Source organism: Rhinatrema bivittatum, chromosome 4, assembly GCF_901001135.1.
Source record: "Rhinatrema bivittatum chromosome 4, aRhiBiv1.1, whole genome shotgun sequence".
NCBI classification, from domain to species: Eukaryota; Metazoa; Chordata; class Amphibia; order Gymnophiona; family Rhinatrematidae; genus Rhinatrema; species Rhinatrema bivittatum.
The window spans coordinates 242,610,557-242,628,741 of NC_042618.1; the positions used below are offsets into that span (position 1 = coordinate 242,610,557).

The window sequence follows — 18,185 nt, forward strand, 5'->3', positions numbered from 1 at the left end:
AGATTTTTTCCAGCTTTTCAGTCTCTTTGTTTCCCCCTTTTGAGTCAAAGTCTATTTTTGTTCCTTATAAGATTGAGTGCCCATGGTACCAGGGACCCAATTTCTAAATCACTGGGAAGAAGAGGTGTATTTCACCTAGGAAAAGCCCGTGGAGTAGAGAGTACATCTGTGAGGAATGGATTCCTGTCCATTACCTGATGGAAGGAGTTGAAGATAGTGTTCAAGTGTTTTGCTGACTCAAGTATCCTACATTTGGGATGAAAGTGCTAACCTGGTGCTTTTAGAAAGAGATCTAAGATATTTAAGAAGACTGCAGGAGAGGTATGAGAATTGGGATTTGTATTCTGATAAGTGATTGGGATTAAATTCTAACCATTCAACAATGGGGAGAAGCTTCAGATAAACTTGGGGGTTTGAGGAAGGATTACACTTTCTTCAATTTGAGTACTTAAAAAAGAGAAGGAGATAAATTGTTAAGGAACTGGCTTCTTTAAATTCAAAGACTATACTAGAAGAGTGAGGTTACAAACTTATTAAAGCTTTATTCTTCATTATTGTTCATCAATTTTATTTAATACCTAAGTACTGTAAAGAATCTTCAGTCAATTTATCAACTATCTGTAAAGGAGTTAGAAAACACTCAGGGGCAGATTTTTAAAAAATACGCGAGCGCGTACTTTTGTTTGCGCACCAGGCGCGAACAAAAGTACGCTGGATTTTATAAGATACGCGCGTAGACGCGCGTATCTTATAAAATCCGGGGTCGGCGCGCGCAAGGGGGTGCACATTTGTGCAACCTGCGCGCGCCGAGCCCAGCGCGAGCTGCATGTTCCCTCCGAGGCCGCTCTGATTTCGGAGCGGCCTCGGAGGGAAATTTTCTTCGCCCTCCCCCCACCTTCCCCTACCTAACCCACCCCCCCAGCCCTATCTAAACCCCCTCCTTACCTTTGTCGGCAAAGTTACGCCTGCTGAAAGCAGGCGTAACTTTGCGCGCATCGCCGGCAGCCCCGCTCTGTCCTCCGGTCCCGGGGGCTGGTCCGGAGGCCTCGACCATGCCCCCAGGCCGGCGCCACGCCCCCGGGCCCGCCCCCGAAACGCTGCGTCATTTCGGGAACGCCCACCGGACACGCCCCCTCCTGCCCCTTTTCGAAAGCCCCGGGACTTACGCGCGTCCCGGGGCTTTACGCACGCCGGCGGCCTATGCAAAATAGGCACGCTGGCGCGCGGGGCCTTTTAAAATCCGCCCCAAGTGTAATTATTGCTTCTATAAACTGTAGAGATTATCGGTGCTGTTTAAAGGTTTGGAAAAGGGTTGTGTACTTTGGTTAATGCAAAAGGGCTTCTCGCCACAGAGACCTCAGAAGTAAAAGGTATTCCTGGAAAACTGATGCAAATAGGGTCTATTTTATTTCTATGTGCCTCTGGGTCCAACGTCTGGGCCTTATCCCACCCAAGGGTTACACCTGCTTCCATATTACATGAAGCCCTGATGCTGAGCTGCTTTTTAAATAAGGGGCAGTCATACAAATAACATCTGTATGAACTGACGGGCTCTTTTCTATACAAGCCTGAACATCTTCCTTTTGCTATGGAATGGAAATTGTACACCACAGAAATAAATATATAAATGATTTTTCTTCAAAGGAAAGAAGGTTAAGAAAAAATCTTGGATGTAGTAATGCAGCTTATCTTGTTCATCAAGGTGTAAAGCTTTGGAAAATACAGCTTTTGCCAAAAAGGTCTTGGAGATATAATCTGTAAAGGCTAAAATTGCCAATATATGTGTCATTGATTAAAAAAATATACCAGCTTTCCTTTGTAAAATGATAAGTAAACCTATAGTATAAAGGACTTAACTTTATCCTCTTAAATAGTTCTAGGACAAGGAGACACTCCATGAAGTTAACTAGTAACAGATCTAAAACAAATTTAAGAAAGTATTTTTTTTTCAGTTAATGTACAATTAAGCTATGGAATTGTTTGCTAGAAAATAGCAAGGCTAGTAGGATACTTGAGTTTAATAAAGGTTTGGTCAAGAATCTGGAGGATGGGTCCATGAACAGTCATTATCCAGATGGACTTCATTGTCTGTACCCCTTACTTCTGGGAGTGAGACGTATTGAATTTATTTACTTAGTTAAATGTACTAGTTGCCCCATTTCTAATCAGTTCTTGTATTTTTCTGTTAGGCTCTGCCAGGTACTTTCAAGTGACCCAAACTGGCAGAGATAGGATGCTGAGGTTAATGAACTATTTGTCTAACCCAGCATGGCACTTATGTTCTTGTTCCTAAAAAGGCACAGGCGTTTCTAACAGATTTTGGACAATTCTGTTCCATGCATTCTGCGATTCACTTTTGGATGGAAATATATTTACTACAAATAGAAATGCATTGAATTTAAAAGTATCTGTGTTAAATGTTTAAAAATGGACAACAATAACCCAAGCTTTAAGTGCACATTGCCTTTCCTCCTCTAACATTTTACTTTAAAGGATAGTTTATAGTTCATCTCCAGTAAATAATATCCATTTAAATAAAACTTTTTTGGGGGGGTCCAAAAGCAGCTCCATACTATGTAAAGTAGACTATGGAGTAAATAATTATAGTGACCAGATGACTCCAGCTACAGCTAGAGCATACAGGGAAATTTGGATCAAGAATTACATCTATTGATTCCATTCTCCTAGATGTAACTCTTGATATATTTTCTGTCAAATGGGAGTTCAAGGAACAGAATATATTTAGATGCAAGTAAGGTGAATAAATACAATTTAAAAGGAGCAGAACATAATATTCTTCCATTGGTTTTGACAACAGCTAGTCACCATGTTGCAACAAGTCAAATTAAATCAATAACAAAATGATCATCTTCATTCTGAATATGATTAACTAGTTTTCCACCTATGTTGATAAAATGAGAAAACAATGAAGACCACTTTTTGCTCTTTCTTTCTCTCTCTCTGTTATTATATAACCTACACTATGGTGAAGGCATAAGGCAATTAAATAGGTATATCATGTTATGTGTCAGGCTTCATATGCAACTTACTAATGAGACTGTGTTCATACACTCTGTAATTAATCTAGGGCAGTTTGTCAGGGACCAGCTGGATACCAGGGACCAGCTGGATACCTTCCCAAACTGATGTGGACTTGCTGCTGTTGTTGGCCAGGGGCGGGGGAGACAATCTCCCTCTAACATTGAGACTACTGCCCCTCCTCCCACCCTGTCACCTTCACAATTACCAGACACCCAGGACCCACTTTCTAAAGGGAGGCTTCATCTCATCTTTTTTTATTGACCGTCACCTTCACAGTGAAACTACATGTCCCAGCAGGCCACAGGAGACTTCTTTTTCTTCCATTTATGAGAGAGTGCGTTAAGGGACCTTGGTGTTTGGAAAGCAAAAATAAAAAAAAGCATGGCAATGGCGGGTTACCTGTGAGAAGGACAGTGTTAGATGGATTATAAATCTCAGAAAGGGGAGAGAAAGGGGGTGAAGATGGAAGTAAAGTTTCCTCACACAGCAAATTCCAGCCTAAGGTATTCAGGGGTAAAATGGATCTAGTGTCTGAGAGCAAGGATGGAGTATAAACCCATGGGCATCCCATGTCAGATCAAACATGTTAGAGATCATTCTTTGTTCACCAACTGGCTCACAACTAGTTGCAATAAAAGGCATGACCTAAATCAGTGTTTCTCAACCATGGCTTCACGGACCAGTAAAACTGCTGCTGGTCCTTGGACCGGCTGTAGGGAAACACTGTTCTAGGGCTTTGATCCACAACAGAGGTTTCCTGGAACAAGATCACAGATCACATTATTGGGATCTCAGAAGTTCTACTGTATGAATATTCATTATGCGCTATTGAGTTAATCTACTTTCTTTTTATTGGTACACTGAGCAAATATGATGACCTGGCATAATACAGCAGAAATCTCGTGCGTTCCCCAGTTCTCAATTTTTAGAAAGAGATTATTGGGGGAATATATTAATGCTCTCAGAAATAATATGTGTGTGTGTGTGTGTGTGTGTGAGGCAGGGAGATTTCCTATGATACTACAATAGTTTCCTTGTATGACAAAACAAAGCATGTATTTATTATTTACAAGATTTGTTTACAAGATTTATTAACTGCACTCTTCCAGTGATAGAGGTGGGTTACAAAACAACATTCATAAGTTAAAAACCAAGTATTATAAAATAAAACAACGTTCATTTCCTACTGTTGCTGGGGAATAGCTGGGTGTGCTGTCATAAAGCTTGCATAGTGGTTAATCAATATGTACAGATATTGAAAAGGCTATAATAGATAATGAATACTAGAAAGAAGAAAAAAACTAAATGACAAAACAAATCTAAACACTGAAACAATACAATGCATATTAATTTAAACTTTAGTGAAACTTTAGTGAAGTAGTAGAGACTAGATACTGCGTAATTTTGTAGCAAAACAACCAAGCAGTGGCACAATAGAATCTGGGTATAGTTGTTTCTCCTTACTACTAGATGCTAAGACTATATCTTATCCCAAAATAAGCAGTACTCAGCTTTTAGACAGTAATAAACCATTTGAATTGTGAGGCAAGTCTTACAAACATAAAGGTGAAGCACTCAGTGACATGGGAATAACACATTCCCATCCATGGAGGTCTGCCCAACTGCTGCTACTGTGATGGGCAGATCCTGTGGCCAATAAAGCAGCACTGAAGGATAGTCATGGAGAAGATGACTCGCTAACCTGTGGGTCTCCAGGGAGGATGATTACGTGAAGGCTAAGCAGCAATCTTTTAGACACTTGAAGGCATAACTGCAAAGTTATTATACCATTTCAGATTAGACTTTTATCACTTAAACGTAAAATTCCATTATGGTTTTTGCAAACAACATCTATGTGGCATTTCTACCAGATGAGACCCAGCATAGCAGACATCTTACTAATAAAGCATTTTTTTTACTTACAAGAGCTGTAATTTACATATTTCATCATAAAAATATATCTAACACTGAAATATGTACAGAGTTAAAAACCTTGATGTTTTCAAGGTTAATAATGTCATAACTTTAGGCGTGCAAACAAACACAAGCTCTTTACAATATTTTTCTTCATTACAGTGCCTTTAGTTCTAAAGTAAATCATACCTAGATTATATCTTACAGCCATACATAGATCAGATATCATTACTAAAGGGGAAAAAAAAGCTTTCATACCCTTACCTTATCCTCTAGTCGGATCAGTCTGGCTCCTACAGTATAATATCCTTTGTCTACCCCTTTTTCTAAATTAAAAAAAAGAGGACATTCATTACACAAGCAGTAAATGTAGACTAAGAATTATATGCAATGAGACAGTTAATATTATATAACATTACTAAAAAAAAAATGAAGACAATATAGATAACACTTGGGTTCATATTTTAATTTCTTGAGAAAGGACTGTATGCATAATAAAAAAGACAGAATATATATACAAAATATGGACAAAGTATGTATATATAAAGAAAGTAAAGTATAAATACATATAAATATATAGAGAGGTGAAATTTAAAAGTCCAGTGTGCATATTAATTAGGTGGTGTTAATAAATTGTGCTTGCGCGCGAGCAGATTCTAAAAGCCACCCGGAAATGCGCGTTTCTCCGGCAGCACGCACATATCTAAAGATTTCAAAAAGGGGTGTGGCATAGGCGTTTTGGGGCATGAACCAGAGATGTGAGCATAAATACTTATGCACCCCGGCATGCACCGAGGTCCCCTGCTATGGATGATGTGTACATTTAAAAATTAAAGAAAACTAAGCATATCTGTGGGGTTTTAAGGGTCGGGGCTAATGGGAGAGTGAAGGCTAGGGGGGTATGGAGGACCTATCTCTTAACTGGGGATGAACTGGTAAAACGGAGTGGCGTTGGCGTGTGCCCCTTTTAAAATCCCACAATTTACACAATAGAATCAGGATTTGCACTTACAATTCAGCGCATATGTGCACTCGGCAAGCAAGTTATAAAATGACCACGTTCCTGGAAGCGAGCAGACGTATGCACGTAAATATACACCTGCACGCCAATTTGAAAGTTACCGTCATAGGTTGTACACAGTTTCATGTTTAAAAGTGTAATCTGCTCTGAACTACTTGCTCAAGTAGGGTGGAAAAAAAATAAGTACATAGTAAAAACATGATATATACAACATTAACAATGCAATTAGGGCATCCCGACAGTGAGGTTCCAATAATAAGAAAAGTAGTCCAAGTGCCTGCAACTAAAAACTCACCTGAGCTAAAAAATTCTAACTTATCCCTATCAATTAAAAAGCAGAATGAAAATACAAACAAAAAACAAACTTTGAAATATTTGTATGCTAATGCCAGAAGTCTAATAAGTAAGATGGGAGAATTAGAATGTATAACAGTGAATGATGAAATAGACTTAATTGGCATCTCAGAGACATAGTGGAAGGAGGATAACCAATGGGACAGTGCTATACCGGGGTACAAATTATATCACAATGACAGAGAGGAGCACCCCGGAAGGCGGTGTAGTACTTTATGTCCGGGATGGCATAGAGTCCAACAGGATAAACATCCTGCATGAGACTAAATGCACAACTGAATCTTTATGGGCAGAAACCCCAAGTGTGTTGGGGAAGACTATAGTGATAGGAGTAGGGATGTGAATCGTGTGCCCGATCGTCTTAACGATCAAAATCGTCTGGCAGGAGAAGAAAATTGTGTTTGGCACGATTTTTTAGTTAAAAAATCGGTTTTTCCGATTAGTGCGCACTAACCATTGTTAGTGCGCACTAACAGAAAATGATACAATTTGACACTTTTCAGGGCAGTTAAGGTCAGTTTAGGAATGAATATGTATTCCTATTGGCTGCCCTATTATTTATTGATGTTACCAAGGTTCCCACTGACAATATATGGGGGATGGGAAATGGAAACAGTTGGTAGCTTGACAAAAAAAGTAATGTGATCAGTCAATGTGACTAGAACTTGTGCCCTATCCCTGATACCGGGAGTGTTGTGATCTTCCTGCACGCAGTGCCCTATCCCTGATCCCGGGGGTGTTGTGATCTTCCTGCATGCAGTGCCCTATCCCTGATACCGGGAGTGTTGTGATCTTCCTGCACGCAGTGCCCTATCCCTGATACCAGGGGTGTTGTGATCTTCCTGCACGCAGCGCCCTATCCCTGATACCGGGAGTGTTGTGATCTTCCTGCACGCAGTGCCCTATCCCTGATACAGGGAGTGTTGTGATCTTCCTGCACGCAGTGCCCTATCCCTGATACCGGGAGTGTTGTGATCTTACTGCACGCCGTGCCCTATCCCTGATACCGGGAGTGTTGTGATCTTCCTGCACGCAGTGCCCTATCCCTGATACCGGGGGTGTTGTGATCTTCCTGCACGCAGTGTCCTATCCCTAATACCGGGAGTGTTGTGATTTTACTGCACACAGTGCCCTATCCCGGTTACCGGGGGTGTTGTGATCTTCCTGCATGCAGTGCCCTATCCCGGTTACCGGGGGTGTTGTGATCTTCCTGCACGCAGTGCCCTGTCCCTGATACCGGGGGTGTTGTGATCTTCCTGCACGCAGTGCCCTATCCCAGTTACTGGGGGTGTTGTGATCTTCCTGCACTCAGTGCCATATCCCTGATACCGGGAGTGTTGTGATCTTCCTGCACACAGTGCCCTATCCCTGATACCGGCAGTGTTGTGATCTTCCTGGCGTAACTGGCGTAACTTGCGCACACCGGCCAGCTGCCAGCGCACCATGTTCCGGTCCGGGGGCTGGTCCGGATGCCACAGCCATGCCCCTGGAATACCCCCGGGCTGGAACCATGCCCACGGCCCCACCCCCAGAACGCCCCCGATGATGCACCGTCTGCGACATGCCCCCGACATGCCCCCCCCCCCCCCAGGAAAGCCCCAAGACTTACGCACGTCCCGGGGCTTGTGTGCACCGCGGAGCCTATGCAAGATAGGTTCGGTGCGCACAGGGGGTGGAAGGGGCAGCTTTTTGGGAGTTATGCGCGCACATGTTATAAAATCGGGAGTAGATTTATTCATGCCGGGTTGTGCAAACAAATCTACTCCCGCATGCACCTTTTAAAATCTACCCCTATATTTGCAACAAATGGTGCAGGGACACCTACACATATGTATGAAACCTTCTGCCTACTCCAAATTTTTTTTTTTTAAATTTTAAGATGGGATGTTAACATTTTTTGAAGAAAAAACATTTCCACTTATTATGTAGGTATTGAAAATAATAATGAAATGTTCAAAATATCCAAGTTAATAAATTAAACAGAAAAAAATAATTTCTCACTTACAGTGATAGAACAGTAAGTAAGTTATGTTCTTTACATGATTATAACATATATGAGCCAATTTGAAGATATTTGGCTTCCAGTTAATGCTTTTTTGAAATATATTAAATTGTGGAAGCGTTATATTGATGACATTTTGATTGGCATATGGTGCCATTTTGACGCCAGTGACTTCACTAAATTTATGCAATGGTTAGGGGCTTGTGACCCTAATTTAAGCTTTACCTCCTCTTACAGTGAAGTAGGTTTACCATACTTAGATATATACTATTCAGGAATTGGACTTTGGCTTCACTATACACCGGAAACCCATGTATAGAAATACAATATTGCATTATGACAACTGTCATCCTTTACATTTACGGAGGAATCTCCTTTATGGGCAGTTCCGTCGTTTAAGAAGGTTATGCTCTAATATTTATGACTACAAATTGAAGGCTAAAGAGATGATCAATAACTTTGCTCAGAGAGGTTATCCTACACACATTTTTAGAAAAGCGTACAAACACGCCCATTGGGTGAATCGAGATTTGTTGCTTATGCCTACTAATGATAATAATCTCTTGGACACTCAGGCACAGAAATCTATATGTGTGTTACCTTTTTCTTCTTCTATATACTGGGTACAAAATAGCATTAAAAAAAATTGGCATATTTTGGGGTTACATGAAATTTTTTCAGAAATGCCAGTTTTTGCCTTGAAGCGTGGCAGGAATATCAGAGATATGATTGTTCGTTCAAATTTTGAGGAGGAATCATATGGTACTTCTGTAGTTACACTAGCTAAATGGGGACATTACCCTTGCAACAAATGCTCAGTTTGTGAGCAATCTTTCTCTGGAGAAATTCTTCCTTTTTTTTTTAGAGGGGGTCATTTTTGATTACGAGTGTGTACAAATTGTTCCTCTATTAAGGGTAATGTATGGCATATGGTGCCCCTGTCCGCTACTGTATATATAGCTAAAACAAAATGATGTTTGTGCACATGCATGATTGAACACCGCAGTGCGATCTTGAGGAACCGGTTGGAAACCCCTTTGGTTCAGCACTGTCTTACTCAGCAACATTGTTTTGCGGATTTAACATTTGCAGTAATGGAACAACCTACACAATTTTCACGTGGTGGCGATTTTGACAGATATTTGTTACGACGTGAACAAAAGATATATTTCTTTGAAACTGTTGCACCTGAAGGATTAAATAAATAAATAGATTGGCCTGTTTTTTGACCTGACAAAGTCTGTAAGAATGTTACCATTCTGGAGTTGGTGACTGACAGCGGTATTGAGGTCTAGTTTCCGGTGATATCAGTGTAGTAGGTTTTTAAATCGAGGAAGTGAAGGGGTACTGTCGTGAGCGTTATGGTGCCATTTGTGAAAGTGATTGGTGGAAGAGATTTGTGAGAATCACATATCTTAAAGAAGGTAGGATCTTGTAGTGTTGTATATGGAGATTGAGTCATTTTGAGGTTCGTAGTGATTTTTGAGAAATAAAAAACTTTTTACAATATAAAATATTTTTATTGTATATTTTCTAGGATGTGGTTATGTGAAGAAGTTTTAGCGTTTTGGTGATGTTTGATATAAAATCTATCCCCTGATGAAGGCCGGATGGCCGAAACATGGTCTGTGTTGGGAACATTTTGAACAGAAAAATTATTGAACATCGGATTATATGAGCTAAATATTTTGTAGTTTTTAGTTTTGGATAATGAGTAGTTTATAGAATAAAGTAACAGTCTTTTTATAAAAATAAAAATATTTTTTCTAAATGTAAAGGTAAAAATAAAATAATACTTTATGAGTATGACGCTATATGATTACAATTTACAGTGCTGCTAAGGCTGATACTGCCTGGGGCCCATTGAGGGTGAGAGACAGTGAATTAAAATGGAGGCACTCCAGTTATGATACCGTCTCTGCTCATTTGAAGTTTCTTTTTTTAATAAATAACTGATTGGGAGATTCATTTTTCCCTTTCCTTTTTTATTTTGTTTTGCAAAGATTTGGAGAGGTGTTTGCTTCTGTGGTTGTAAAGTATGTAAAAGGTCACCACTGAGTTTTGCTTCTGCTTTGTAGTCTCAACTTAACAAGAAATCATATGACTTACAAGAATAAAGTATTTAGCATATTTTAGAAAAGACATGGAACTAACCAGTTGAAAATTGTTACCTTAACAAAGTAACTAATTAATTGGAATTGTATGTTTGGGGGGAGATGGTTTGACTATATAACCCACTGTAAAATCTAAAGACCACGGAGTTCTTCATTTGCTCTGGTGATCTGCAATTCTCCTAAGATATCGGTATTAAGTATCTATTTCAATGCTTAAAACAAGGCTGATTTGGTCAACATGTCTACCTTGTCCAGTTATAACAGCAGATACAAAAACATCTTGACAGTGATAGATAGATGGTCAAAATATGCATGGATGGTGAGCTTAAAAATAGACAGGCTGTGAAGCAGCCAAGGCATTTGAAAATATATTTAACAGTGACCATATTCCCAATAAAATACAAATAGATAAGAGTAGAGAATTTTAAATTGTTCTGTGAAGAATTTGTTAGAGTTCAGAGGTGTTCACCATTTTGTGGTGGAAAGTTTTAACAGGATCTTAAAATCCAAAATGAGGTGATACTTTACATCACAAAACACTTTTTGATTTGAAGATATTTTGCAGGCTTTTGGGCACAGCTATAACCATAGCTTTTTCAGAACACCAGGAAGTGTAATGAATATAAGGGGAAACCAGGATGGGGGACTGAGGGGGTGTTTGCATCAGGTGAATTTGGAGTAGGGGTTCACTTTAGTGGAAAGAGGAGAGGTTTTGGAGAGGGGAAGGGCACTTCCGCATGGCACATACTTCTATTTTTTACTTTTTTTCTTTTGAGTCACCTTGACCTCAGCTATTACTAGCATCAGTAGCATGGGATAGACTTAGTTTTGGGGTACTTGCCAGGTTCTTATGGCCTGGATTGGCCACTGTTGGAAACAGGATGCTGGGCTTGATGGACCCTTGGTCTGACCCAGTATGGCATGTTCTTATGTTCATCTATGGTGATCCTTTACCTGGTGCGCTGGAGGTGGACCCTTGGCCTGGTACAGGATTGGTACGGCCTTCCGGGTGGACCAGGAGAGTGCTTGCCTCCAGGAGGCGGAGCACAGGAGGAGACAGAGGCTAGCTGGAGATTCACCAATAGCAACCTGGGGTTCCCTCAGGTTGTGTTACGACTGTCGCTGCCCGACGTCTCCACTCCGCCCTCCTTACCTCTTTGGCGACTCTCCCGCGGTTGATAGACATCTGACTGCCGCGGCGTCTGCCTGCCATCCTCTCCGGTGTCCCCGGTCTGGCTTGTATGCTGCATTCCGCCATGTTGTTCAGCTGCCATAGGGTATGCACGCCATGCAGCCCTGCTTCTTATTCCTTCTTTGGTGCGAACCTCAGGGGTGTCCCCCTGTGATGACGTCATGCATCCTGGATATAAAAGCCTACTCTATTTTGCTAGCTAATTGAGTTAGCAAGGTAATGGGACTCCTTACGGATGGAATTCGCTCTCCGTACCTAGCTACTCTGCCTCTCCTTATTGGACTTACTCTATCGGAGTACCCGCTCCTCGGGGGCCTCTCTCTTTTCTTTCAGGTCGCTGTCTGGAACCGGTACTCGCTTCTCGAGGGCCCATGTTCCCGGACTCGCTGCCTGAGCTCACTTCTGCTTGGAAGAAACTGCTGCCTACACCATCAGTGAGTTACCATCTATATTCTCTCAGAGCTGTTCCCTGGAACCAGGTACTCGCTCCTCGAGGGCCTGCCTCTATTTCAGCTTCTGTGTTACCTTCTGGGAGAAACTGCTGTGTGAATCATCTACCAATGAGGCTCTATCCCAGAACCCTGTGTACGCTCCATTGTACTCACTACCTCAGTTTCCTACGCTACAGCAGAGCTATTGAGGGATTGCTGTTCCAGTGTCCTGAGGGACTACAAGCCCAGCTGGGCTTCATCTCTACTCACTACTGCCACCTCTGGTGGCTTCTCAACTCTGTTTAATAAAAGATAATTCTGTGTTGTGTGTCCTAAAGCTGCGCCTGACCTGTGGCCTCTCACGGGACTTCCCCCTGTGGGCATGGTCATCTGCCACAGTGTCCAAGGGTCCACCTAAAACCTTACAAACAATAACAGATTGCTAACTCCATGGATCCGGCACAGCTCAATGCCTTGCAGGCCATTCCGGGCCTGGCCCTGTGCATTTCTGAACAGCAAGACGCATTGGAGAAACTCACTTCAGCGTTTCATCAGCTGCACGCACAGAAGACCCAAGGCGCTACTTCCAGTAATGAAGGTCAGTTACCTGAAGTAACTTTAAAGACTTCTGTACCGCTGGCTGCTCCAGTTCGTTTCTCGGGAGAGATTCAGAAGACCAGGGGCTTTGTAAACCAGTGCTGCATGCATTTTGCATTACAGCCTTCTCACTTCCCCACAGCTTTTGCCAAGACTACTTACATTCTATCTTATCTTGATGGAAGGGCCTTGTCTTGGGCCTCTACACTGTGGGAATGCAAGTATCCTATTTTGCAGGATATAGATGGATTTTTGGACTTATTCAAATCCGTTTCGATGATCCTGCCCAAGTGACCGTTGCCAGTTCTGCTCTGGTGGACCTGAAGCAAGGCATCCGACCACTGGCAGATTTTGCGATAGAATTTAAGACTCTTGCTACAGAACTCTGCTGGGACCCCAAATACATGAAAACTCTCTTCTTCAGAGGCCTGGATACTCACTTGAAAGATGAGCTGGCCGCTCGTGAAACACCTGACTCACTGGATGAACTAGTGGCTTTGGCTACTAGGATCGTGATAAGGTGAAAGAACTCTGGCCTAATAGAGGACCAGGTCAGAAGGAGGGTAGTGCTAAACCTGAACCTTGGATGGTTCCAGTAATTCCTGCTGCCAGTGGAGATGAACCGATGCAACTTGGTCGCAGTCATTTGACTTCCAAAGAGAGAAGACTTCAGAAGAGGCATGGTCTGTGTATGCCCAATTCATCCGGGAAATGGACGGGCCTAAGTCCTGCAGGAGGACTGTTCTTAGGCCTTACTATGGCCTCTCCTCTGCTCTCTCTCCCAGTCTCTTTGATCTGCGGAACGTCTGAGTTTCAAACTCTTGCCCTGGTGGATTCAGGGGAAGGAGGCAACTTTATTCTTCGACGCCTAGTGGAACATTTGAAGATCCCCCTTCTCACTTTGAAGGTTCCACTTCTCCTATCTTCCATCCATGGGGAGTCCTTACCGGGTGATGTGACTTGCAAAACTATACCGGTAACTCTTCGCACCGGAGCTCTCCATACCGAGTCAATTCCCTTCTTTCTGTTAGAGAAGGCCATGCACCCTATTGTCCTGGGGTTACCCTGGTTGCAGTTGCACCAACCCCAATTTGACTGGGCATCCTTGGAACTTTCCCGCTGGGACCCAGGTTGTCATGGAAAGTGCCTTAAGATTGCTCCTGTTATCTGCATGCCTACAACTCCAGTGATGCTGGGACTGCCGCCCCAATACACATCTTTCAGTGATGTGTTTTCCAAAGAAGCTGCTGACATTCTTCCTCCACATAGGCCCTATGACTGTGGCATAAGACTCAAACCCAATACTGAACCTCCTAAAGGATGTGTCTATCCACTCTCAGTGATTGAGAACAAGGCGATGTCCGAATACATTGAGGAGAATTTACAGAAGGGGTTTATTAGACCATTGAAGTCTCCAGCCGGCACAGGCTTCTTCTTTGTGGGGATGGTACCTTTCGTCCTTGTATCAATTACCGAGGTCTGAACGAGATCACGATTAAAGACCGCTACCCCCTGCCTTTAATCTCAGAGCTGTTTGACTGGCTTCAGGGGGCCAAAATATTCTCAAAACTTGACCTGAAGGGGGCCTACAACTTAATTCGCATTCGCAGTGGTGACGAATGGAAAACAGCCTTCAACACTCGAGACGGCCATTTTGAGTACTTAGTAATGCCCTTTGGCCTGTGCAACGCACCCGCTATATTTCAGAACATGATGAACGACATCTTGCGGGACCTGTTGTACAAGAGTGTCGTGGTATACCTGGATAATATCCTAATATTTTCTCAGGATTTGCCCACACATCTAGAGGATGTCAAGTAAGTACTACTCAGACTTTGTCAACACCGGCTCTACACCAAACTATCCAAGTGCAAATTCCATAAAGACTCCATGCCTTTACTTGGCTATATCGTGTCTAAAGACGGTTTCCAGATGGACCCTCAAAAGCTATAGAGTATCAAAAACTGGTCCCAACCTACCAGCCTGAAGGCCCTGAGATGATTTTTGGGGTTTACCAACTATTATAGAAGCTTTATAAAGAACTACTCTTCTTTAACAGTACCCTTGACCACAATGACCTGCAAGGGTGCCAACGCTTCAAAATGGTCTGCGGAGGCCATTTCTGCTTTTGAGGAATTAAAGACTGCCTTTTCCATGGAACCATGCTTGCGGCATCCTGACCCCAACAAGCCATTTATCGTAGAAGTTGACGCTTCGGATGTCGGCGTGGGGGCTGTATTAAGCCAAACTGGAGACTCCAAATCCTTACGTCCTTGCTCTTTCTTCTCACGACGTTTCTCCCCGGCAGAGAAGAACTATGGGATCGGAGATAAAGAGCTCTTGACTATTAAGCTAGCATTTGAGAAATGGCGGCCTTGGTTCGAAGGTACTCAACATCAAATAACCGTATTCACGGACCATAAAATTCTAGAGTATCTCCGCCATGCGCAACGTCTTAACCACAGACAAGCTAGATGGTCCTTATTCTTTAATCGTTTTGACTCTGTGCTTAAATATCGCCCCGGAGACAGAAATACCAGAGCTGATGCCTTGTCACATTCCTTTCTCTCGGAGGATGTGCCTGAAGAATCTCAGCACATAATTGTCCCGAAGAGAGTCATCTTGGCGACTACACATTCTGTGCCCGCTGGTAAGACCATCATGCCTAAACACCTCAGGAAGAAAGTGCTCTTTTGAGCACACGATTCCAAGCTGGCTGGCCATCCTGGTCAACGTCGCACCCTGCTTAAGGTCCAGAAGTTCTATTGGGGGCCTACTATCAAGAAAGATACCCTATCCTACATGGCATCTTGTACCAACTGTGCCAAACACAAACCTGGTTGTGGCCAACCGTGGGGATTGCTGAAACTACTGCCAGTTCCGGAACAGCCCTGGTCACATATCGCTACTGACTTTGTAGTCGATTTACCCCTTTCTGGAGGAATAAATACCATCTGGGTAACTGTTGATTGCTTCAGCAAGATGGCCCATTTCGTGGCACTGCCTGGCTTACCATCAGCCTTGGAGCTTGCGAAGCTCTTCATATCGCACATTTTTCGCCTTCACGGCCTACCAAGACACATTGTTTCAGACCAAGGATCTCAATTCACGGCAAGATTCTGGAGGGCCTTGTGCAATGTATTCGACATCTCTCTAGACTACACTTCAGCCTATCATCCGCAATCAAATGGCCAAACAGAACGGATGAATAGAACCTTAAAACAATTCATTTGAGCCCACGTGAGTTGCCGTCAGAATAACTGGGCTGAACTGTTACCTTGGGCTGAATTCACCATCAATTCTCATCCAGCAAATCAACTGGATCAACACCTTTTGAAGTGGTATATGGACATTCTCCAACACCGCCACTTCCACTGAAGCTCTCAGTGACATCCCCAGCAGCTCAATCTACTGCTGATGAAATCCATAACCTGTGGACTCAGACGAAAGACATGCTAGTTAAAGCGAGTGACCATGCTAAGAGGTTTTATGACATTCACCATTCTCAAGTGCCTGTCTTCAAACCCGATGACAAAGTCTGGTTATCTACCAAGCATCTCAGACTGAAGTTACCCTCCACTCGTTTTGCTCCTCGCTAAGTTGGACCATTTCCAATCCTCCGACGTCTTGGCAACATCACTTACAGTCTGAAGCTACCACCCGGACTAAACATCCACAACCCTTTTCACGTTTCACTCTTGAAACCTCATATACTCAGTGAATTCTCTTCCAAGACTCAGGAACCACCTGTCATCAACGCAGAAGATGACCTAGAATTTAAGGTCAAAGAGATTCTTGATGTCCAAAGACAAAGCAAAACACTTGAATACCTTCTTTCTTGGGAAGGTTTCAGCCCCGAAGAAAACTCTTGGGAGCCTCAGGCTAACATCCTTGATAAAGAGATGCTCTGTCAATTTCATCTCGTGCATCCTTTGAAGCCTAAACCTGGTACCCGCAGAGGAGACCGCCCTTTGAAGGGGGGTACTGTTATGACTGTCGCTTCCCGACGTCTCCACTCCGCCCTCCTTACCTCTTTGGTGACTCCTCCCACGGTTGATGGACATCTGGCTGCCACGGCATCTGCCTGCCGTCCTCTCCAGCATCCCCAGTCCGGCTTGGATGCTGCATCCCGCCATGTTGTTCAGCTGCCATAGGGCGCACGCGCCACACAGCCCTGCTTCTTATTTCTTCTTTGGCGCGAACCTCAGGGGCGTCCCCCTGTGATGACGTCACGCATCCCGGATATAAAAGCCTACTCTATTTTGCTAGCTAATCAAGTTAGCAAGGTAATGGGACTCCTTACGGATGGGATTCGCTCTCCATACCTAGCTACTCTGCCTCTCCTTATTGGACTTACTCTATCAGGGTACCCGCTCCTCAGGGGCCTCTCTCTTTTCTTTCAGGTCGCTGTCTGGAACCGGTATTCACTCCTCGAGGGCCCATGTTCCTGGACTCGCTTTTCTGGGTCCATGCGCAGGCTTTTAGGGGTTCCAATATAGCCCAAGAAAGGTAGCTCTCTCTGCTCAAAGGTACATTTCTCAAACTTAGTATATAGGTGATTCTCACAGAGCCTCTGAATCACTTGTTTGACATGCTCATGGTGCTGTGTCTAGGAACGTGAAAAAATGAGAATGTTGTCTAGGTGTACTAGGGCGTGAAAATAGAGGAGGTCTCTGAAGATCTTATTAACTATGTGTTAGAAGACAGCGGGGAATTGCAAAGGCCGAACAGCATTACCTGATATTCATAATGTCCATCTCCTTTATGTATTCAGAAGAAGTTATAGGTTCCTTGAAGGTCCAGTTTGGTGGCTATTTGTGCTCCGCGCAGATGATCAAAGAGGTTCATTAATAAGAGCAATGGATATCTATTTTTGCAAGTTATGGCACTGAGGCCCCTGTAGTCAATGCACAGCCTGAGGGACCCATCCTTCATCCCAAGAAAGAAGAAGCCTGCCCCTGCTGGGGATGAAGAAGATGGATAAATCCTCGCTCCATATTTTCTTTGATGTAATTGGTCATGGCTGCCATTTCAGAGGCAGATAGTAGGTAGATCCTGCCCCTGGAGGGCATCTTTCATGGGAGTTGGTCAATAGGGCAGTCATAGGACCTATGGGGTGGCAGCATCTCTGTGTGCATCTTGCTGAAGACATCTACAAATGCCGCTATTTGAGAAGGAAGGCCTGGGAGGATTAAGGTCAGAGTCTGAGCTATAGGCACTAGCAGGAAGATCCAAGTAAGGCATTGTTGTCAATAAGAGGGCCCCCAGTGGGCAAGGTTCAAAGCTTGCCAATCTATGATGCGATTGTGTTGCATCAACTAGGGTAATCCAAGACTGATCAGGTTGACTGCCTTCACTAGAACATAAAGGGTGATGCATTCCCTGTGCAGGAGCCCAGTCTGAAGAAGTAATGGCAGGGTACCTGAGGACAACTGGCCAGGAAAGGGTTCTCTGTAGACAGAGGAGATAGTAACTGGTTTGTCTAGGGTCACCATGGGAAGGCTGTACTAAGTGCTTC

At 43.3% G+C, this 18,185-nt stretch overlaps 1 protein-coding gene across 1 annotated transcript in view; it reads right to left on the reverse strand.

The window, feature by feature from the left end:
• The window catches only part of LOC115090623 (potassium voltage-gated channel subfamily KQT member 1-like), a 713,074-nt gene that overhangs the window by 644,219 nt on the left and 50,670 nt on the right, over positions 1-18,185 (reverse strand). The window contains exon 4 of the mRNA XM_029599984.1: positions 5,221-5,282. Coding sequence (XP_029455844.1) covers positions 5,221-5,282 — 62 coding nt within the window. The remainder of the gene's footprint in view (positions 1-5,220; positions 5,283-18,185) is intronic.